The sequence below is a fragment of the Ornithorhynchus anatinus genome, chromosome X5, assembly GCF_004115215.2.
Source record: "Ornithorhynchus anatinus isolate Pmale09 chromosome X5, mOrnAna1.pri.v4, whole genome shotgun sequence".
In the NCBI taxonomy this organism is placed as follows: domain Eukaryota; kingdom Metazoa; phylum Chordata; class Mammalia; order Monotremata; family Ornithorhynchidae; genus Ornithorhynchus; species Ornithorhynchus anatinus.
In genome coordinates, this window is record NC_041753.1 from 23,455,344 (window position 1) to 23,479,015 (window position 23,672).

At 48.1% G+C, this 23,672-nt stretch overlaps 1 protein-coding gene and 1 pseudogene across 1 annotated transcript; both read right to left on the bottom strand.

Annotated features, from left to right (window-relative positions):
• Positions 1-1,324: 1,324 nt before the first annotated feature.
• On the bottom strand, positions 1,325-2,254 carry ORNANAV1R3140 (vomeronasal 1 receptor ornAnaV1R3140). The gene is given in 1 exon segment (NM_001253532.1): positions 1,325-2,254. A coding segment is annotated over 1 exon segment (930 nt).
• On the bottom strand, positions 1,697-2,254 carry ORNANAV1R-PS4046 (vomeronasal 1 receptor ornAnaV1R-ps4046 pseudogene; annotated as a pseudogene).

The window sequence follows — 23,672 nt, forward strand, 5'->3', positions numbered from 1 at the left end:
TTTGCCTTGCAAATGATTCAGATTTTTCCCAAACATCACAGGGTCATTGGTTATTCTCTGTCACTACCCAGTTACTGGAGCCACTTAATTCTCCCAACCAGCATGGGAATTAGCTGTCATTCTCTTATCTAACCTATTCCTGTGTCTGGAAAAAAACAAACTGCTTTTCCAAAGGGCTTTAAAAATGACCCAAGCAGCTGAGTGAAGTAGGGACTGGAGTGGGGAGATACAGGTGGCAAGGAGTTCTGAACGGCTATTACCTCAGGTTCCGGGGCAGTGATCAATCCTAGTGCCTTTGGCTTTTCTTTGTTGTCCCTTTTTCTCTAGTTGTTTTTTTGCTTCCTTAAACCATGCACCAGTTTGAAGCCTGTCAATGGTCTGTAGCCCTCTCAATCTCATCTACCACATCTCCTACCCCTTGTTCACATCTTCCACCTGGTCTGGAACTTCCTCTGTCTTCCTATAAACAGACTGCCACTCTCCCCATCTTCAAAGCCTTATTAGAATAACATCTCCAAGAAGCCCTCCCCAACTAAGCCCTCATTTCACCAACATCCTCTTACTTCTGCATCACTTATGCACTTGGATCTGTACCCTCTAAGCACTTGATATGCACTCTGCCCTCAGCCCCCCAAAACAAACACATAGCCATAATTTATTTTAAAATTTATCTCTCCTCTAGATTGTAAGTCTCTTCATCGATCATCCTATCATCAATGATATTTACTGAGTGCTTACTAGGGGCAGAGCACTGTACTAAACACTTGGAAGTAAGTGCTCAATAAATACCAGGATCAATGGAAAGATTATTTAAATATTCTTATGCGCCCCTATTTCCCCTATCTTTAATCTATTTTAATATCTGTCTCTCCCTGTAGACTTTAGATCCTTGCGGGCAGGGATCACAGCAATCGACTCTGTTATATTGTACATTTCCAAGCATTAAGTACACTTCTCTGTGCAGAGTAAGTGCTCAATAAATATTGTTGATCAATTGATTAACTGACAACATGGGACTTGGGAGACTCCTGGTTGGGCCTGGATCATTGGCTGCAGTAGCTGAAAGAAGCAGGCAGCAGCCACCTTCATGGTCCATCAGCCCCAGAACGGGCCTCTTCCAGGCAGATGATGGGAAATTCTAGGCTGGCTGGAACTGAGCAAAGGGAAAGGCTCCTGAGATGCTCAGGGAAGCACTGTGGGCTCTTCTATGTCAGCATCAACAGCCCTTGTTGACGGAGTCCTCAACTCTGGTTCAGAGCTGCCCCGAGTGGAACTTCTGCTCATCCAAAGGATTCTGGATGAGGGCAGGGCCTTCCCTGGAACCCTATGAAGGATCTGTGTGGGCAACAGATGACTCCTTTTTCCAGAATGTCTTTATTCTCCTGTCACTGTGAATCAGCAAGAACGGACTAATGAAAGAGAAGGTGAATGACAGCACTTCATGACTTCTCAGCAGCAGATAAGGCTTTTCTTTCATATGTATTATGATACTCAGCATGATGGACTGTCGCCCATAGAGGAGGACATAGAGAGTCACCAAGGCAACGACCCTCTTGGCCGCTCTGACCTCGGGCATCGCCCCGGGAAGGCGGTCTGGCCGATGAAGATGCTGGACCTGCCGGTGGTGTCTGTGCAGGACGAAGACCATGTAGCCGCTGGTCACACTCATTAGCCCCACAAAGAACAGATCTCGGACAGAGAAGATGACTGCGATTACCATGTTGATTTCTGCACTATAACTGACTTTTGTGCAGTATTTGAGGTCCAAAACGATTTGAACACTGTTGCTGTTCTGAGGTGCTGTCATGCTAATCAGGGTATCAGACTCTATGAGCAGATTGAGGAACCAGGAGAGGAGGCAGCAGGGGATGATGCACCTGGGTAATCTGGCTTTGACTCCTGCCCAGCGGGAGGTCCCAGGACTGATGGTGATGGCCTGGAAGACACTTAGGAGGCAGGTGGTGCAGATGGCCAGGCCCCGGGCCACACGATACAAATAATTGAGGATCTTACATCCTGTATCGTCTAGGAAATTTTTCCATCCCCAGGCAGAAATGGTCTCTGGGATTCCGAGGGTGAGCAGAACTATGGTGTTGGCCAAGGCCAGCTGGGTGAGGATCACATCGGAGAAACTGAATTTGGGGCTGACAGAGACCAAGTGAACATAGAAAAGGTGGAGGAATCCATTCACTGAGACTCCAGTGCTGATCTGTAAAAGAAACAGCATCGCAAAAGAGGTCTCGGTGGCATCCATTTTCCCAAATATCAGAGGAGACCTCCAGTCTTGCCACCTGTGAGGGATGAGAGATAAAGAGGTGAAGAGAAGAGAAAGGAAAAGGGAGAGAGAGGGAGCAAAAGAGAGAAAGGTCATTGAAAATTGCATATATTTCATTCATTTGATTCCGTCATATTTGTTGAGCACTTACTGTGTGCCGAGCACTGTACAAAGCACTTGGGAGAGTTCAGTATAACAATGAACAGACACATTCCCACCCAGAACGAGCTTAAGTCACTTTACATCTCTGTACAACGGAGGTTCATTACCTATTCCCCTTACTTCTTAGGCTGTGAGCCCAATGAGGGACAGAGAAAGTGTGTGACCTGATTATTTTGTATATACCCCAGTGCTTAGTACAGTGCTTGGCATATAGTGGGAACTTAACAAATACCACAGCTATTATCAGTGATGATGCTTCCATTGGCACCAACAGGGAAATACAGGACACAGTAGATAGTTGCCACCATCAGGCCCGTACCATAAGGTTCATATACTTGTACTCTGCCCCTTCCCTTATCTGTCATGAGTTTTAATTTCTCCCTCCCTCACTAGACTGTAAGTTCCTGAGGACAGGGATGATATTCACCAACTCTACTGTACTCTCCCTAGTGCTTAGAACAGTGGTATTCACACAGTAAGAGCACAATAAATGGTATTGATTTATTGACCGACTGAAAGAGGGATACATCGCACAGTCTCTCCAACAGTATGGAAAGAGCATGGTCTACTGGAAAGAGTATTGGTTTGGGAGTCTGAAGATCTGGCTTCTCTTTCCAACTCTGACACTTTCCTGCTGTGTGACCTGGGCAATTCAGTTAACTTCTCTGTGCCTCAGTTACCTCATCTGTAAAAGAAGGGTTAAGTGTCTGTTCTCATCCTCCTCCCATAGACAGTGAGCCTCATTGTAAGGACTTAACAAATAACAATAATAATAAAAAATCATAAGTAACAATTGCTATTATCATTATTGTTATTATTATTAATGGAAAAATAGATCAGTGTGTAAGATTGAGTTAATGGGAGAGCTTCCTATTCCTGTGAAAACCTTTGGTTCCACAAATCTGGGGACAAAGCACGTTTACACAAGAAAAGTCCCAAAGTAAAATGGGTGGCTGCATCTGCAGCCTGATTCTGGGTCCTTCAAGGCTTTGCATTTTTGGAGACATGGAGGGTGAATCAGAGGCCATCGATCACTGGGCAGTGACATCACATCACAGAGAGCACATTGAGCATGCTCAGTCCCCACAGGCTAGCCTGGGCCCAGACCACAAATGGAGCTTCCGTTCTAAAGAAAATGCCCTCCACCTGCCTGCACCCCCAAACTGTGAAGATTTTACTATCAATTTTACTATTATTTTATTGTTATTATCATCTTTATTATTATATTTGTTAAGTGCTCCCTATATGTCCAGCATTGTTCTGCATGCTGAGGTAGATTCTGGTCAATCAGGTCGGGCACAGTCACTGTTCCACAAGAGGCTTACAGACTAAGTATTGAATCCCCATTTTACAGATGAGGCAAATGGGGCTCAGAGAAGTGAAGTGATTTGCCCAAGTTTAAAAACCAGGTTAGTGGCAGAGCTGGGATTAGAATTCAGAGCCTCTGACCCCCAGGCCCATATGTTTTCCACTAGGTCACATTGCTTCCTGAGGATGTATCCACCATACCCTCCCCTCCCGTTGCTGTTCTTTGAGAGAGGAGCCCAGAGACAAGATGGGAGGCAGGGCTTGGCATACAGTGCTTAGTGCAGTGTCTGGCACATAGTAAGCACTTAAATAATAATGTTGGTATTTGTTTTGTATTTGTTAAGCGCTTACTATGTGCAGAGCACTGTTCTAATCACTGGGGTAGATACAAGGTAATCAGATTTCCCCACGTGAGTCTCACAGTCTTCATCCCCATTTTACATATGAGGGAACTGAGGCCCAGAGAAGTTAAGTGACTTGCCCACAGCCACACAGCTGACAAGGGGCAGATCTGGGATTCGAACCCATGACCTCTGACTCCCAAGCCTGGTCTCTTTCCACCATTATTACTATTATTATTGATAATAACAAACCATGATATTCAGTATCACAGAAAGAAAGGATTTCTGAACATACAGAGACACATCAAGTGCAAAGGATCCTGCTTCTGTTAAGTCCTCAACCCAGGGGCAATGAGATCTCTGCCACTATGGAAACCCTCAGCTAGGGGTCTTGAGAATATCCTCCCATGGTATGATCAGTCCCATTGTTCAGGGCCTTAAGGGCCTGGCCCGGCCCGGGTATTCCCTGGCCAAAAGGTCTTCCGCCCGGGCTATCCTCCTCTCATCCTTCCCTTCGCAGTCCAGCGAGCAGCCAAGTAGGAGCTGAGAGCAGTGAGGGCATCCCCTCAAACGGTCCCCTGGGCCCTGGTGGATTTGGTTGGCCCTTCTTTCCCAGAAGGGCAAGCAGCAGCAGCAGCCACAGGCATTTCCCCCAGCCTTTCTAATCTGCTACTGGTTAAGTATTACTTCCAGCTTCCTCTGGACCAGTTACAGTCCCATTGTCTTCTGCTCTTAGAAGACAGCTCTCCCAGACCCCGGTGGGGTGGGAGGGTGTCAACATTTAGGTCTTCCCTTGGAGGCAATAGGTCCAGCTCACCTGGGATCTCAGGAAGTGATATGCCTAAGGGCATTCGATTGAATCTGGTGTTTAGTGAGGAGCCAACTGCAGGCTTCAGAGAGGCAGGGCTTTCCCCTGCTGAGAAGCCAGAAGCTGGGCCTTGCAGTCACTTTCACCTGTTCCCTGACCCTTTCCTTTTTCTTTTTAGTTTCACTGGTGTTTGTTTAGCACTTGCTCTGAGCCAGGTACTGTACTAGGTACTGAGGTACAGACAGAGCTGATTGCTTACTATAACAGGCACAGTCCTGAGCTCTGGTGTGGATCCAAGCTAATCAGGTTGGACACAGTCCCTGTCCCCCATGGGGCTCACAGTCTTCATCCCCATTTTACAGATGAGGTAACTGGGGCCCAGAGAGGTGAGGTGATTTGCCCAAGGTGAAATGGCAGCAGGCAAATAGCAGTGACTGGATTAGAAACCAGGTCCTTCTGATTACCAGGCCCTTGATGACTCCATTTGGAATGATGCTCTCCACATCTGGGGATTTCTAAACCAGCATCACCTGGGAAAGCCGAGCTTTTCGATTCCCAAAACCGCAGCAGAGGAGGAGGGAGAGAGACTTGTTTGATTGTTGTCTGTCTTTCGTTTTGTTGTCTGTCTCCCCCTTCGAGACTGTGAGCCTGTTGTTGGGTAGGGATTGTCTCTGTTGCCGGATTGTACTTTCCATGCTCCTAGTACAGTGCTCTGCACACAGTAAGTGCTCAATAAATATGATTGAACTGAATGAATGAATGAAGGACTGACAGGGAGTCCAGGGGACAGGGACAGCTGGTTCTGTGATGCATGATCCAGAGTGACGGAAAGGGATTTGGAATGACAGGGGGTGTAAGGGAGAGAGGGTTGGGGATTGGAGTAAAAAAGCAGGAGAGATGGGGAGATCTGGAGTGGCGTTGGATAGGAGCACAAGCAAGAGTTCACTTACCTTTGCTGTTTTACTCCCTAGTGTCTTCACCTCCAGTGTGGCCACCAAGATTGAAGCGGAAGCCTCTGCTATTCCCTGCCACCATCCCTGCCTTGCACCTATGGGAGGTGGGATCACAGCTGTGGCACTGGTTGTCTGGTGGGTGGCTGAACAGGGAGAAGAACAGGCATTTCCAGGGCCACTGTGGCTGCAGTCCCACTCTGCTGGGAGACACGGCTGCAGAAGGAGGTCGGGGGGGGGGAAATTTAGGGGAAATTGATGAGATTGGTGGAAGAAGCAGCACTGTCTAAAAGAAGAAATGGGCTTGGGAGTCAGAGGGCCAGGGTTCTACTCCTGGCTCCACCATTTTTCTGCTGGGTGACCTTGGGAAAGACACTTAACTTCTCTGTGATTCAGTGTTTTCATATGTAAAATGAGAATTAAATTCCTGTTCTCCCTAATTCTAGGCTGTGAGCCCCATAAGAAGCAGTGTGGTTTAGTGGAAAGAGCGTGGGCCTGGGAGTCAGAGGTTGTGGGTTCTAATCCTGTCTCCACAGCTTATCAGCTATGTGACTTTGGACAAGTCACTTAACTTCTCTGGGCCTCAGTTACCTCATCTGTAAAATGGAGATGAAGACTGTGAGTCCCACATGGGACATTCTGATTACCTTGTACCAACCCCAGCGCTTAGAACAGTGCTTTGCACATAGTAAGCACTTAACAAATACCATAATAATTATTATTGTTAACAAGTCTGTCTCTGAGCTATCTTGTTTCTACCCCAAGTGCTGAATAGTGTGAGCTGTGCACGAGAAATACTATTGATTGATCTACCTCAGTGCTTAGTATAGTGCTTAGTGCATGGTGCCGATGCTATCACTATAATTTTATGTATTATTATCATCATCATATTATCATATTATTATTATCATTATTATTATTGTGAAAGACCAGGAAATATTTTACAGGTGCTCCCAGACTATCAACAGCAGCAAAACCACTCTCAGTAGCTTACACATAACCACAAAAATCCTCTGTCTAAATCCCAACCAAAAATTGTCCTGATTATCCACTTGGGCCCCCTGCTTATTCCCAGGCCTCAGTGACAAACTTGAGGCTTCTCGCTCCTCTGTGATTTTAATCCTGCTTTTCTCAGCCTACCAGAGAGAAATCATCACCCTCCTTTATTGAGCATTTACTGTGTGCAGAGCACTGTACTAAGCAGTTGGGAGAATACAATACAGTTGGTAGACGCGCTCCCTGAGACCAAGGAAATAACAATCCAGCTAATAGAGAGTTTTCTGCTCTAAATCAGAAACTAAGATATAGAATTTCACTCCCCATGGTAGGACATGAAAGCTCTGCATAGAGTAAGCTCTCAATAAATACGCTTGAACAAAATACAATCGAATGAATGACTTCCACTCTGCACACAGAAAGCACTCAATAAATGCCCCTGATGGATTGATTTTTCCAATCTTTCCCCTACCCCCAGCTCCTGTCCCTCACCACTTGCTCCACTGGTCAGGTGGTAGAGGCGATATGAAATTAATGGGGAAAGACCCCTGCCAATCTGTGATTCAGAGCCCAGAGGTATTTGATCTTGAATTCTCCTGGTGGATTGTCAAAGAGAATTTATTTACTGAAAGCAGAATCCTTTTTATAATAATTGTGCTGTTTGTAAAACTCTTGATATGTGCCAAGTATTGAGTTAGATACAAGTTCTGTCCTACATTCATTCATTCATTCAATAGTATTTCTTGAGCACTCACTATGTGCAGAGCACTGTACTAAGCGCTTGGAATGTACAAATCGGCAACAGATAGAGACAGTCCCTGCCCATTGATGGGCTTACAGTCTAATTGGGGGAGACAGACAAAAACAATAGCAATAAATAGAATCAAGGGGATATACATCTTATTAAAACAATAGAAATAAATAGAATCAAGGGGATGTACATCTCATTAACAAAATAAATAGGGTAATAAAAATATATACAAATGAGCAGACGAGCACAGTGCTGAGGGGAGGGGAACGGAGAGGGGGAGGAGCAGAGGGAAAGGGGGGGAAAGGGGGCTTAGCTGAGGGGAGGTGAGGGCGGGGTAGAGAGGCAGCAGAGGGAGCAGAGGGAAAAGGGGAAACTCAGTCTGGGAAGGCCTCTTGGAGGAGGTGAGCTCTCAGTAGGGCTTTGAAGAGGGGAAGAGAATTAGTTTGGTGGAGGTGAGGAGGGGGGGCATTCCAGGACAGCGGGAGGACGTGGCCCAGGGGTCGGCGACGGGATAGGCGAGAATGGGGGATGGTGAGGTGGTGGGCGGCAGAAGAGCGGAGCCTGCGGGGTGGGCAGTAGAAAGAGAGAAGGGAGGAGAGGTAGGAGGGGGCAAGGTGATGGAGAGCCTTGTAGCCAAGAGTGAGAAGTTTTTGTTTTGTGCGGAGGTTGATAGGCAACTACTGGAGGGGGGAGAGACAGGAGGAAGGGAGATCAGAGAGAAGGCTGAGACAATAATCCAGCCGGGATATTATGAGAGCCTGTACCAGTAAGGTAGCCTTTTGGGTGGAGAGGAAAGGGTGGATCTTGGTGATATTATAAAGGTGAGACCGACAGGTCTCGGTGTCGGATTGGATATGTGAGGTGAATGAGAGAGCCGAGTCAAAGATGACACCAAGGTTGTGTGCATGAGAGACGGGAAGGATGGTCATACCATCCACAGTGATAGGGAAGTCAGGAAGAGGACAAGGTTTGGGAGGGAAGATAAGGAGCTCAGTTTTGGACATGTTGAGTTTTAGGTGCCAGGCAGACATCCAGGTAGAGACGTCCTGGAGACAGGAGGAGATACGAGCCTGAAGGGAGCCTACGGACTAAGGGAGAGGGAAAACAGGTATTTAATCTCTATTTTATGGATGGGATAATTGAGGTCCAAAGAAGTTAAGTGACTCACCTAAAATCACACACCAGACAAGTGACAGAGCTGAGAATAGAACCCAGGTCCTCTGACTCACAGTCCTGTACTCTTTCTACTTGGCCTCTTCTCACTGCTTTTTAATTTACAGTGAACATCAATGGAAACCATTCACTGCACAGTACAACCACTCGTTAGTATCATCAGCTTGAACCTCAAGATTCATGACTCCTGTACCTTGAGCTTTGGGTGATGCCTTCTGTTCCCCATTCCTGGATGATTGTCAAAGAAAATTCAACATTTGCTCATCACTGGAAGTTACTTCTGTATCTTCTCTCTGGTTTGTCTCTGGCTTCTCCAACTGAACCCCTGTTTGCCTCAAATAGATTATTTGAAATGTCTGACTCTATTCTAGTAATTGATAGAGATTTTATAGCTGCCACCCCTCACCTTTAATTCTGAGCCCCATTACTTAATCCCAATTTCTGAATTTTATTCCAACCTTGTTCCCCGCAGGGATGTGTGCAGCTGTGCTGACATCTCTCTGTAATTCATTTTAATCTATATAGAATTTATTCTCATCTCTCTGTGATTTCTTTTAATGTCTACCTCACCCACTAAATAGTAAGCTCCTAGAGGGCAGGGAACACGTCTACCAATCTTACTGTACTCTCCCAAGCACTTAGTATGGTGTTCTGCACCTAGTGTGGGCTCAATAAATACCATTGATTAACTGGATTTTCTCTGCCTCAGCTCATCTGCCACTGTAGTCAAGTCCATCTATATGGCAGCGTTTTGCCCTTGAAGTCCCGAGATTCAAACTTACTCTTTTAGAGACCCCTGACAGGTGATCCAGTCTAATGGTGTGGAGCATCTGCTTTGAAGGTCCTGTGAATGGCGGGATGGAAGAGGCTTGGCAGGAGGCTCTTGTTGGGTCAATGGGCCACAGAATCCACATCAGACTCTCAACCCTGGAACTCTACTGGCAGAGAGATGCTCGATCTCATTCACCCATCTCCCTTGCTCCTAACTGCTGGGAAGGCAGCTTGTGGACAGTCAGACTGTGCCAGAGCAAGGCTGAGGCTGCATTTATCAGCTGCTTTTTTCATAACTCTCCTCCCTCAGCCAGTGATGTGTGTGTGTGTGTGTGTGTGTGTGTGAATGAGGGAATCACTGAACATTTATTCATTCTGACATGTTTACTGGGAAATGTCTGGAAATGCCCAGACTCTCTTTGATCTCCCAAATCTCCAAACCCCAAACTAGGTGAGCCCAAATCTGTCGCTCAATGATTTATTGTTAATTGATCTATCTGTACATCCCTGCTGACCTATAGTGGTGTTATTTTTCTGCAGCCTGCAGCCCCAGTTGCATTGTGAGCCTATCAACAGCTGAGCTCTGCCGAGAGCCGAGCGCGGGACCCTAGCATTTGCTTGACATGCTCACCTCCAGGATCATTAGAACCAGTGTTTCATAGTGGAAAGGGCACAGGCCTGAGAGTCAGAGGACTTAGGTTCTAAACCTGGCTCTACCATTTACCTGCTGTGTGACCCTGGATAAGTCACTTTTCTGGGCCTCAGTCCTTCTCACTTCTGGGGAAGTGACCTTGGTGACAGTGTGATCAACTGGTCAAGGTGGAGGACTCTTAATCCAACACCCTCTGCAGACATGTGTTCAAATCTGGTCCTTGATGTGTTCTCATGACTCCTTCAGTTTCTAGTCTTGAAAATAACATGGCTAACAGCCTTCGATGGCAGATCTGGTGAATTGACAAGGCGCTTTTGCTAAGATCTGGAAATACACTGCCCAATCCCTTGACTTGATGGGCCAGATTGAAAGTATAGATATGCGTCACACCCGTGGTTGCAATTTCACCATTTCCAGCATTGTCTTAGATCAGAGGAAAACTCAACCCATTAGTGGATTTCCAGGCCTTCACTGTCCATCTGGAAGTAGGAAGGGATTGAGGTTACAGGACAGTTTGATAGAATCTGCCCTCATTCCAGATTGGAAAGTTCTTCCTGATGGCAAAACCTATCTTACCCAGGGAAATGATTGTCACCATGTTCTTGATAATTGCCCATATCAAGTATCTAGGTTTTTATCTTTCTGGTCAGTATGCCTGAGATTAAGCCGTTATTGTGAGGAGGGCTCTTTACTGAGTGCTCAGGATAGAATGACAGATGTAGGAATACAGTAGATATAGGAGACATGATCCCTGCCCACAAGGAGTTTAGCATATAATAGGGAGGCATGAGATGACCTCACTCCCCAAGGTACGAGAAAAACACTGTCCTTGCCCCTCCTCTGCACTGTTTTCTGGTCATATCCCCCATCTCCCTCCCCCGTCCACACTGGCCAAATCTTGGAGATTTCAGCCTAATCAGGGAAACTGATATCATAATAGATGTCTTGGTCACCATGTTAGCTTGAGCAGCATTCTTCCCTCCTGCCTATTGTCTCGATCCCAGATCCTCCAACTCCCAGGTCTGGGCTCTTTCCATCAGGACACACTTCTTCTCTGCCTTTGGGGGTTTTATTGCTTTATATTTGCCTTATGCGTTTGTCGCTGGTCCGATTCCCCTTTCATTCATAGATTGCAAACCCCCGGGGCGGTAGAAGCCTTCCTTCTCCAGAGTTTTAGCCTTTGGACCCCAAACCTCAGAGATCACATCTTCATCAATCAATGTTATTTATTGAGTGTTTACCATGTGCAGAGTACTATCATGCTCATCTGCCCTCCAAATGACTGACATGCTCCTTCCCTCACCTCCAGGCCCCTCCACTTCATCCTTCCCAATCCTTCTCTCTGATTGGTTGGGTTGCAAGTCAAAATATTAAAGGACTTTCCTACCTGCTACAATACCCTTCCCTCAGGGAAGAGTACTTTGGAATCAGATTCTTCTTTGGTTTCTCCTCCCCCACTTGATTGGAGCGGATTAGAGAAAGGGTTGGAGACAAGTTCCAGCCAGCCACAGCCAATTAAGGTTACCCACAAGTCTAATACTAATTAATACTAACTGGTATTTATTAAGTCTTACTTTGTGCCAGGCACTGTACTAAGCTCAGGGGTAGATACAAGTTTATTGGGTTGGACACAGTCCCTGTCCCAATGGTCTAAATCCCCATTTTACAGGCAAGGTAACTGAGGCCCAGAGAATAATATTAATAATGATAATTATAATATTTGTTAAGCACTTACTATGTGCCAGGCACTGTACTAAGTGCTGGGGTGGCTACTAGCTAATGGGGTTGGACACAGCCCCTGTTCCACATGGGGCTCGTAGTCTCAATCTCCATTTTACAAATGAGGTAACTGAGGTAAAGAGAAGTGAAGTGACTTGCTTAAGGTCACAGAAAAGGGCAGAGCCAGGATTAGAACTCATCACCTTCTGACTCCCAGGCCAATGCTCTATCCACTACACCAAACGACGTCTCATGCTGTCCTCGAGAGTTAAAACAACTGGGGTTTCCAGTTGAAGCTTGTTACAGAGAATGTTGGAGACAGTTAGGTTCCATTTGGCAGTAGCCAATCAGGACTATCCAAAAGCCCACAGTTGAAGACATCAAGTGGAGTGAAGTTACAGTTGGTGACCAATCAGAGGGGGCCAACGTTAGAGGGACGGGTATATAGAAGAGACAGTTGAACTGAACTGTAGTCATTTGAAGAGAGCTGTGGAGGTGGGAGGAGAGGGTGGTGGGAACAGGGGTGGGCCTTGAGGGGCTGGGGAAAATGGAAGGATTGGCCTGATGGGGTAGGAAGATGCCTAGCTGAGGGGGGACACCTGAACCTCTCACAAGAAAGTGGACACAGCACCCACATCCCCCATTCTGGACAAAGGTTCAGGCTAGGGGAAATCAGTTTTTACCTCCCTCCAATGTATTTACCATTTGGGGAACCAAGCCCAACCTCTTATATCATTATGCTTAGCATAAATATGATAATTATGATTGTTAGGATTTCTGTGAAAACTAATGAACTCTGGGGAGAAGTAAGGAAATCATTAAGATAAGAGACTCCAGCCAACAAATGGTTCACAGTCACAATGGGAAGGATAGGCGCATAGAAGAGAATATTTTGCAAAAAGAGAGAAAGATAGGTTGAAGTTGAGCAATATAGACAGATTTTGAAAGTACGTACCGCAGACAGGTCTCACCACCTCTGGCAAATAGTCTTCGGACTAAGGGGGACACAGTAAGCGCTCAATAAATATGACTGAATGAATGAATGAAAGTCATTTGAAACAATTCCTGGCTCACAGGGGCCTCCCAATCAGAATGGGCACAAAAGAGCAAGGATATCATCTTCTTTGAGCAAAATAGGTTGAAGGTTCAGCAACTCAACATGGACAGAAAAAAACAGGTACCTTCTTTGAGTCAGTGTGAATCTATAGGCAACAGCAGGGCTGATTAGATTCATCCAACTAGACTGTTTCTCATTTTGACCAGGGATCATATTTATCAACTTAACTCTTTTCTACCTGCTCAGATGATTAGTATAGTTCTCTACCTATAGGATGCACTCAGCAAATATCATCAACTGATTGATGGAAACAGGATGGATTTCACTTGGGGTGGTGTTGAGCTGGGAAGAGCTACCACCCCATTTTCGCTGAGGTTGGGGGGACCTCATCTCTTCAGGATAGAAGTTCAGAAAGCAGGATGGCACCTGCTTTGCCCAACACCTCTCCTTCCCCTCCCTCTAATACTTAACATAATTCCTCCTGCGGGAACAAAGCCTGAACTCTTGCTATGATTATTATTAGCGTGTATTAAGCATTTATGGACAAAGTTCTCTAATAAAACCTGGAAAGGAGCACAATTAAGATACAATCCTCTGCCAGTCCTCCTCAGAGAGATGAGGGGGTCAGGAATGTGACTAGGCCAGATTATAGCAGTATCATTGAAATGGTTAAGTTCAGTGTCCATCACATATGACCAGTAGCCATAGGGAGTTTGTTCAGTGTTGTTTTAAAGTCTCAGAGCAAAATGTCCTTCTCTCTCCCATTTCTTTCCTGACTTCTACAGACAGAGATACTCAGCGTTGGTCCTGTAGTTTACAGTAGGCTAGACTGGAAATATTTTGATGCCCTGCTCAGATTTTTAAAAATTGACCCCATCTAGTCGGTTAACGGACACACCGGAAAAAGATATCATTTTACCGAGTCTACTTTGACAGAGAAATGTGAATCTTAAAAAATCCACGCCATAGTAAATTGCATTGTGTTTCCTAATTAGGCAGAATAGTATTTTTTCCTGGATTTTTAAATCAGAAGATGTATGTGTCGCTTCCAAGAAAAGGGATTAAGGAAGCAATTTTATGTATACCCAAATGGCTCAATTATTGATTAATTTGGTCATAATTAATCGAACATTGACTTCAAATAGTTGAGTTTGCTACAACTTCTATCCCAACAGTCAATGGAATTGTCATTTCTTAAGGTGACCATACGTTAGGCAGTCTAACATGGAATCCTTTAGTGTGGATAAAATTTTAAGTGGCCAAAACAATGCTGATGTTTTCTGGGATTCTGCATTTTATGGTTTCCATTTGGTGGCAGAACATTTTTTCCATTGCAAACATTTTCAGCTTCACCCTCATCCCAGTTGCCTCGTTTTAGAGGCAGGAATTTTTACACATTTTCAATAATATCATGACCTATTTCTGCTTTTATATTATTCCAAAATGCCCAGATATCACTAGATTGTTTAGTGGTCTGGGGAGAAATGGTTACACTTAGAAGAGGATCCAAAGCATTCAATAAATACGATGGATTGATGGATCGAACAAGAGATTGGGATAGGCCATGGGTGCGGCAGAATTTATGGCCATTCAGTGGGTCTACCCTTTGTTTGGCACCAAGGACTGGGGGATGGCATTGGTCAAGGGATTGAATGCTGTCAATGGCAACCCTAGATGGACACTCTGCTGTTTGGAGTTGGGGGAATGGGGGAATGGGGGACTACCCAAAGACTGATCTTCTGGACAAAGGGACTCTGAACTCTCTGGAACTGCACCTTCCTTACCAATCTCCTTGTCCCCAGCTGACAGGGATTTGCTTTTCTAAAGGAAGATCAGGGCTGATTAATACATGCATTTCCCTTCCTCAGAGAAGGTCCTAAATACAATCTGGCTCTCAACCTTAGTGGCCTTCCACCGTTTTCCCAGCTGTCTGTCTTTCCTCCCCACCCACTAGGGGAGATCAAGGTGAATCAAGAAAGTGGGGAGATCAGGTGAATGGCGGGGAGGAATTGGTCTGGCTCCCAAGTAAATGGGATACCACACTCTCATGACTCAAACCCCACTGGGGAGAGACAGAGTTGCAGCTAATTACTGTGACAGAGATTGCTGATGTCCTGCTGGAGGAAAGCTGAAATGAGCCCGTGGACGTGTTTTCAGGCCGGCGGTGGCCCCAGTCAGGAGCTGAGGCACCAATCTGGGCTGAGCCAGATATGGAGTGACTCAGGCAGGAAAACAAAGGTGTACAGTGGCTGGATGACTTCAAAGATTAGGAGAGGGTGAAAGTTTAATGAAAAGAAGCAATCAGGATAGGGCCGGGTGGAGGTGCGGCTACAGGCAGTGGCAGAGGGAATGTAGTGGCTGCCTTGCCTTGGAGAGAGGAGGCCGAGTCTATGATATCAGTACCACGGGCTGGGGGTGGAAGGGTGAGTGGCAACCTCTTAGGTTGATGCACTGGCCTCCAGCTGGGGGTAGTGAAGAATCCTCCAGGAAGAAAGCATTTTATGACTTTTACGGGAGTTTTGTCATTTCCCTGCTTCAGTCCCCTTCCACCCCAACATTCATCCCCAACCCTCAGGTCGGTCTAAGTCTGTTGACCCGTTTTGAGCCTAAGAAGAGAAGTATTTTGATTAATAGATACTCTGGGAGGCTCTCAGGGTAATGAGGCTAATACTCAGTTTTCAGCCTCAGCTCCAAGTAAGTGAAGGCTTTCTAATCGGCACTCAGACCGGATGGCAAGGAATCGGAAACTTCAAGGCCATAGCCCCAGTGCCTGGGGAAGACAAGGAGGGGAGGTCCGGGCTCCAAGGCTTATCCCCGGGGTCCCCCTAACTCTGAAAGGATGGACCCCGATTTTCCTTAGCCCTGATCCGGGCAGCCAGGGCCAACCAATGAGTGGCTTGTTGCCCCACCGCCTTTGATTCAGCAGACCTTGTTGTTAGATATTCCAAGAGGATGGGGGGAGAGGGTCGTAGATCTGAGGGGGCTAGATGTGGTGTGAAAGGTGACCCAGAAAGGCCCAGACATGCAGGCAGAGGGAATTTCTGTGAAGACACCTCTGAGCCTCCTTGCACTTCTAGCTGGGCCTTTTTGGCCAACCCTTTTCACAGACTCCTCCCCATGGGTCTACAGCCAACATGGATGGCAGAGTCTACAAATATGACCCCCCTTCTTCTCTGGGGATGAAGAGATCCCAGGGCCTGATGGACTCACCTTGAAGGGTCCCTGCCCATATCTCTGCTTGGTACCCTTTACCCAGGCCTGCCCCATGCTGACTGTGTGCTCCCCACATGAGCAGAAAGGGAAATATGTGGTACCCCACGGACTGTTTTCAGTCCTGACCCTGGGCCCCCCAAGTGTCTTCTCTTCCGTCTATGCTTTTGATCTGTCTTTCTGGTTCTCTGGTGTATATTCTCGTGAATACTTTCCTTGAGAACACTGGATGTACGGATCACTGGAAAATAATGGTATTGATGGACGATTTTAATTCCAGCTGTGCCCAGATTGAGGTGGACCTGGGGAGAGGGGGAGGGAGGAGAGTCTCCTGGAGACAAAGACCGTATCCTACGGTTAAATGGAGCTCAGGCATCTCGTGTTAGCATTGATGCTAGCAACCCAGGGTTGGCCGGGCTTATATGGGAAACTCCCTGCTTTGTCTGCTCATGCCCGTTTGGCCTTTTCCCAGGCTTCAAGGCCCCGAAGGTCTGTAACTGAAAAGCCAGGATCGGGAGGAGGGTCCTGAGGAATCCCAAGGAGCCTCCTCCACATCTCTAGAGGAAATCTGATTCTGACTTGAACCCAACACTAACTCTAGATCCCTAGCCTTCCCAGACCCGGAATCATGGACCTCAGCTTCCAGGAACCTCACACCAGACCTCCTCCCTATTCTCCCCCTCAACTTTCACTAATCCCCAACCCTCAGGTCGGGCTAAGGCTGTTGACCCATTTGGAGCCTAAGAAGAGAAGTATTTTGATTAATAGATACTCTGGGAGGCTCTCAGGGTAATGAGGCTAATACTCAGTTTTCAGCCTTAGCTCCAAGTAAGTGAAGGCTTTCTAATCGGCACGCAGACTGGATGGCAAGGAATCGGAAACTTCAAGGCCATAGCCCCAGTGCCTGGGGAAGACAAGGAGGGGAGGTCCGGGCTCCAAGGCTTATCACCGGGGTCCCCCTAAATCTGAAAGGATGGACCCCGATTTTCCTTAGCCCTGATCCGGGCAGCCAGGGCCAACCAATGAGTGGCTTGTTGCCCCAAAGCCTTTGATTCAGCAGACTTTGCTGTTAGATGTTCCAAGAGGATGGGGGGACAGGGTCGTAGATCTGAGGGGGCTAGATGTGGTGTGAAAGGTGACCCAGAAAGGCCCAGACATGCAGGCAGAGGGAATTTCTGTGAAGACACCTCTGAGCCTCCTTGCACTTCTAACTGGGCCTTTTTGGCCAACCCTTTTCACAGACTCCTCCCCATGGGTCTACAGCCAACATGGATGGCAGAGTCTACAAATATGACCCCCCTTTTTCTCTGGGGATGACGAGATCCCAGGGCCTGATGGACTCACCTTGAAGGGTCCCTGCCCATATCTCTGCTTGGTACCCTTTACCCAGGCCTGCCCCATGCTGACTGTGGGCTCCCCACATGAGCAGAAAGGGAAATATGTTGTATCCCACGGACTGTTTTCAGTCCTGACCCTGGGCCCCCCAAGTGTCTTCACTTCCGTCTATGCTTTTGATCTGTCTTTCTGGTTCTCTGGTGTATATTCTCGTGAATACTTTCCTTGAGAACACTGGATGTACGGATCATTGGAAAATAATGATATTGATGGACCATTTCAATGCCAACTGTGCCCAGATTGAGGTGGACTTGGGGAGAGGGGGAGGGAGGAGAGTCTCCTGGAGACCAAGACCGTATCCTCCCGTTAAATGGAGCTCAGGCATCTCGTGTTAGCATTGACGCTAGCAACCCAGGGTTGGCCGGGCTTATATGGGAAACTCCCTGCTTTGTCTGCTCATGCCCGTTTGGCCATTTCCCAGGCTTCATGCCTCGAAAGTCTGTAACTGAAAAGCCAGGATCGGGAGGAGGGTCCTGAGGAATCCCAAGGAGCCTCCTCCACATCTCTAGAGGAAATCTGATTCTGACTTGAACCCAACACTAACTCTAGATCCCTAGCCTTCCCAGACCCGGAATCATGGACCTCAGCTTCCAGGAACCTCACACCAGACCTCCTCCCTATTCTCCCCCGCAACCTTCACTAATCCCCAAGCCTCAGGTCGGTCTGAGTCTGTTGACCCGTTTGGAGCCTAAGAAGAGAAGTATTTTGATTAATAGATACTCTGGGAAGCTCTCAGGGCAATGAGGCTAATACTCAGTTTTCAGCCTCAGCTCCAAGTAAGTGAAGGCTTTCTAATCGGCACGCAGACCGGATGGCAAGGAATCGGAAACTTCAAGGCCATAGCCCCAGTGCCTGGGGAAGACAAGGAGGGGAGGTCCGGGCTCCAAGGCTTATCCCCGGGGTCCCCCTAATTCTGAAAGGATGGACCCGGATTTTCCTTAGCCCTGATCCGGGCAGCCAGGGCCAACCAATGAGTGGCTTGTTGCCCCAAAGCCTTTGATTCAGCAGACTTTGTTGTTAGATGTTCCAAGAGGCTAGATGTGATGTGAAAGGTGACCCAGAAAGGCCCAGACATGCAGGCAGAGGGAATTTCTGTGAAGACACCTCTGAGCCTCCTTGCACTTCTAGCTGGGCCTTTTTGGCCAACCCTTTTCACAGACTCCTCCCCATGGGTCTACAGCCAACATGGATGGCAGAGTCTACAAATATGACCCCCCTTTTTCTCTGGGGATGAAGAGATCCCAGGGCCTGATGGACTCACCTTGAAGGGTCCCTGCCCATATCTCTGCTTGGTACCCTTTACCCAGGCCTGCCCCATGCTGACTGTGGGCTCCCCACATGAGCAGAAAGGGAAATATGTTGTATCCCACGGACTGTTTTCAGTCCTGACCCTGGGCCCCCCAAGTGTCTTCACTTCCGTCTATGCTTTTGATCTGTCTTTCTGGTTCTCTGGTGTATATTCTCGTGAATACTTTCCTTGAGAACACTGGATTTACGGATCATTGGAAAATAATGATATTGATGGACCATTTCAATGCCAACTGTGCCCAGATTGAGGTGGACTTGGGGAGAGGGGGAGGGAGGAGAGTCTCCTGGAGACCAAGACCGTATCCTACCGTTAAATGGAGCTCAGGCATCTCGTGTTAGCATTGACGCTAGCAACCCAGGGTTGGCCGGGCTTATATGGGAAACTCCCTGCTTTGTCTGCTCATGCCCGTTTGGCCATTTCCCAGGCTTCATGCCTCGAAAGTCTGTAACTGAAAAGCCAGGATCGGGAGGAGGGTCCTGAGGAATCCCAAGGAGCCTCCTCCACATCTCTAGAGGAAATCTGATTCTGACTTGAACCCAACACTAACTCTAGATCCCTAGCCTTCCCAGACCCGGAATCATGGACCTCAGCTTCCAGGAACCTCACACCAGACCTCCTCCCTATTCTCCCCCGCAACCTTCACTAATCCCCAAGCCTCAGGTCGGTCTGAGTCTGTTGACCCGTTTGGAGCCTAAGAAGAGAAGTATTTTGATTAATAGATACTCTGGGAAGCTCTCAGGGCAATGAGGCTAATACTCAGTTTTCAGCCTCAGCTCCAAGTAAGTGAAGGCTTTCTAATCGGCACGCAGACCGGATGGCAAGGAATCGGAAACTTCAAGGCCATAGCCCCAGTGCCTGGGGAAGACAAGGAGGGGAGGTCCGGGCTCCAAGGCTTATCCCCGGGGTCCCCCTAACTCTGAAAGGATGGACCCGGATTTTCCTTAGCCCTGATCCGGGCAGCCAGGGCCAGCCAATGAGTGGCTTGTTGCCCCACCGCCTTTGATTCAGCAGACTTTGCTGTTAGATGTTCCAAGAGGATGGGGGGACAGGGTCGTAGATCTGAGGGGGCTAGATGTGGTGTGAAAGGTGACCCAGAAAGGCCCAGACATGCAGGGAGAGGGAATTTCTGTGAAGACACCTCTGAGCCTCCTTGCTCTTCTAGCTGGGCCTTTTTGGCCAACCCTTTTCACAGACTCCTCCCCATGGGTCTACAGCCAACATGGATGGCAGAGTCTACAAATATGACCCCCCTTCTTCTCTGGGGATGAAGAGATCCCAGGGCCTGATGGACTCACCTTAAAGGGTCTCTGCCCATATCTCTGCTTGGTACCCTTTACCCAGGCCTGCCCCATGCTGAGTGTGGGCTCCCCACATGAGCAGAAAGGGAAATATGTTGTATCCCACGGACTGTTTTCAGTCCTGACCCTGGGCCCCCCAAGTGTCTTCTCTTCCGTCTATGCTTTTGATCTGTCTTTCTGGTTCTCTGGTGTATATTCTCGTGAATACTTTCCTTGAGAGCACTGGATGTACGGATCATTGGAAAATAATGGTATTGATGGACCATTTCAATGCCAACTGTGCCCAGATTGAGGTGGACCTGGGGAGAGGGGGAGGGAGGAGAGTCTCCTGGAGACAAAGACCGTATCCTACGGTTAAATGGAGCTCAGGCATCTCGTGTTAGCATTGACGCTAGCAACCCAGGGTTGGCCGGGCTTATATGGGAAACGCCCTGCTTTGTCTGCTCATGCCCGTTTGGCCTTTTCCCAGGCTTCAAGGCCCAAAGGTTCTGTAACTGAAAGGCCAGGATCGGGAGGAGGGTCCTGAGGAATCCCAAGGAGCCTCCTCCACATCTCTAGAGGAAATCTGATTCTGACTTGAACCCAACACTAACTCTAGATCCCTAGCCTTCCCAGACCCGGAATCATGGACCTCAGCTTCCAGGAACCTCACACCAGACCTCCTCCCTATCTGTCTCCTCAACCTTCACTAATCCCCAACCCTCAGGTCGGTCTAAGTCTGTTGACCCGTTTGGAGTGTAAGAAGAGAAGTGTTTTGATTAATAGATACTCTGGGAGGCTCTCAGGGCAATGAGGCTAATACTCAGTTTTCAGCCTCAGCTCCAAGTAAGTGAAGGCTTTCTAATCGGCACGCAGACCGGATGGCAAGGAATAGGAAACTTCAAGGCCATAGCCCCAGTGCCTGGGGAAGACAAGGGGGGGAGGTCTGGGCTCCAAGGCTTATCCCCGGGGTCCCCCTAACTCTGAAAGGATGGACCCGGATTTTCCTTAGCCCTGATCCGGGCAGCCAGGGCCAACCAATGAGTGGCTTGTTGCCCCAAAGCCTTTGATTCAGCAGACTTTGCTGTTAGATGTTCCAAGAGGATGGGGGGACAGGGTCGTAGATCTGAGGGGGCTAGATGTGGTGTGAAAGGTGACCCAGAAAGGCCCAGACATGCAGGCAGAGGGAATTTCTGTGAAGACACCTCTGAGCCTCCTTGCACTTCTAACTGGGCCTTTTTGGCCAACCCTTTTCACAGACTCCTCCCCATGGGTCTACAGCCAACATGGATGGCAGAGTCTACAAATATGACCCCCCTTCTTCTCTGGGGATGAAGAGATCCCAGGGCCTGATGGACTCACCTTAAAGGGTCTCTGCCCATATCTCTGCTTGGTACCCTTTACCCAGGCCTGCCCCATGCTGACTGTGGGCTCCCCACATGAGCAGAAAGGGAAATATGTTGTATCCCACGGACTGTTTTCAGTCCTGACCCTGGGCCCCCCCAAGTGTCTTCACTTCCGTCTATGCTTTTGATCTGTCTTTCTGGTTCTCTGGTGTATATTCTCGTGAATACTTTCCTTGAGAACACTGGATTTACGGATCATTGGAAAATAATGATATTGATGGACCATTTCAATGCCAACTGTGCCCAGATTGAGGTGGACTTGGGGAGAGGGGGAGGGAGGAGAGTCTCCTGGAGACAAAGACCGTATCCTACGGTTAAATGGAGCTCAGGCATCTCGTGTTAGCATTGATGCTAGCAACCCAGGGTTGGCCGGGTTTATATGGGAAACTCCCTGCTTTGTCTGCTCATGCCCGTTTGGCCTTTTCCCAGGCTTCAAGGCCCCAAAGTTCTGTAACTGAAAAGCCAGGATCGGGAGGAGGGTCCTGAGGAATCCCAAGGAGCCTCGTCCACATCTCTAGAGGAAATCTGAATCTGACTTGAACCCAACACTAACTCTAGATCCCTAGCCTTCCCAGACCCGGAATCATGGACCTCAGCTTCCAGGAACCTCACACCAGACCTCCTCCCTATCCGTCCCCTCAACCTTCACTAATCCCCAAGCCTCAGGTCGGTCTGAGTCTGTTGACCCGTTTGGAGCCTAAGAAGAGAAGTATTTTGATTAATAGATACTCTGGGAGGCTCTGAGGGCAATGAGGCTAATACTCAGTTTTCAGCCTCAGCTCCAAGTATGTGAAGGCTTTCTAATCGTCACGCAGACCGGATGGCAAGTAACCGGAAACTTCAAGGCCATAGCCCCAGTGCCTGGGGAAGACAAGGAGGGGAGGTCTGGGCTCCAAGGCTTATCCCCGGGGTTCCCCTAACTCTGAAAGGATGGACCCTGATTTTCCTTAGCCCTGATCCGGGCAGCCAGGGCCAGCCAATGAGTGGCTTGTTGCCCCACCGCCTTTGATTCAGGAGACTTTGTTGTTAGATGTTCCAAGAGGCTAGATGTCATGTGAAAGGTGACCCAGAAAGGCCCAGACATGCAGGCAGAGGGAATTTCTGTGAAGACACCTCTGTGCCTCCTTGCAATTCTAGCTGGGTCTTTTTGGCCAACCCTTTTCACAGACTCCTCCCCATGGGTGTACAGCCAACATGGATGGCAGAGTCTACAAATATTCCCTCCCTGCTTCTCTGGGGATGAAGAGATCCCAGGGCCTGATGGACTCACCTTAAAGGGTCTCTGCCCATATCTCTGCTTGGTACCCTTTACCCAGGCCTGCCCCATGCTGACTGTGGGCTCCCCACATGAGCAGAAAGGGAAATATGTTGTATCCCACGGACTGTTTTCAGTCCTGACCCTGGGCCCCCCAAGTGTCTTCACTTCCGTCTATGCTTTTGATCTGTCTTTCTGGTTCTCTGGTGTATATTCTCGTGAATACTTTCCTTGAGAACACTGGATTTACGGATCATTGGAAAATAATGATATTGATGGACCATTTCAATGCCAACTGTGCCCAGATTGAGGTGGACTTGGGGAGAGGGGGAGGGAGGAGAGTCTCCTGGAGACAAAGACCGTATCCTACGGTTAAATGGAGCTCAGGCATCTCGTGTTAGCATTGATGCTAGCAACCCAGGGTTGGCCGGGTTTATATGGGAAACTCCCTGCTTTGTCTGCTCATGCCCGTTTGGCCTTTTCCCAGGCTTCAAGGCCCCAAAGTTCTGTAACTGAAAAGCCAGGATCGGGAGGAGGGTCCTGAGGAATCCCAAGGAGCCTCGTCCACATCTCTAGAGGAAATCTGAATCTGACTTGAACCCAACACTAACTCTAGATCCCTAGCCTTCCCAGACCCGGAATCATGGACCTCAGCTTCCAGGAACCTCACACCAGACCTCCTCCCTATCCGTCCCCTCAACCTTCACTAATCCCCAAGCCTCAGGTCGGTCTGAGTCTGTTGACCCGTTTGGAGCCTAAGAAGAGAAGTATTTTGATTAATAGATACTCTGGGAGGCTCTGAGGGCAATGAGGCTAATACTCAGTTTTCAGCCTCAGCTCCAAGTATGTGAAGGCTT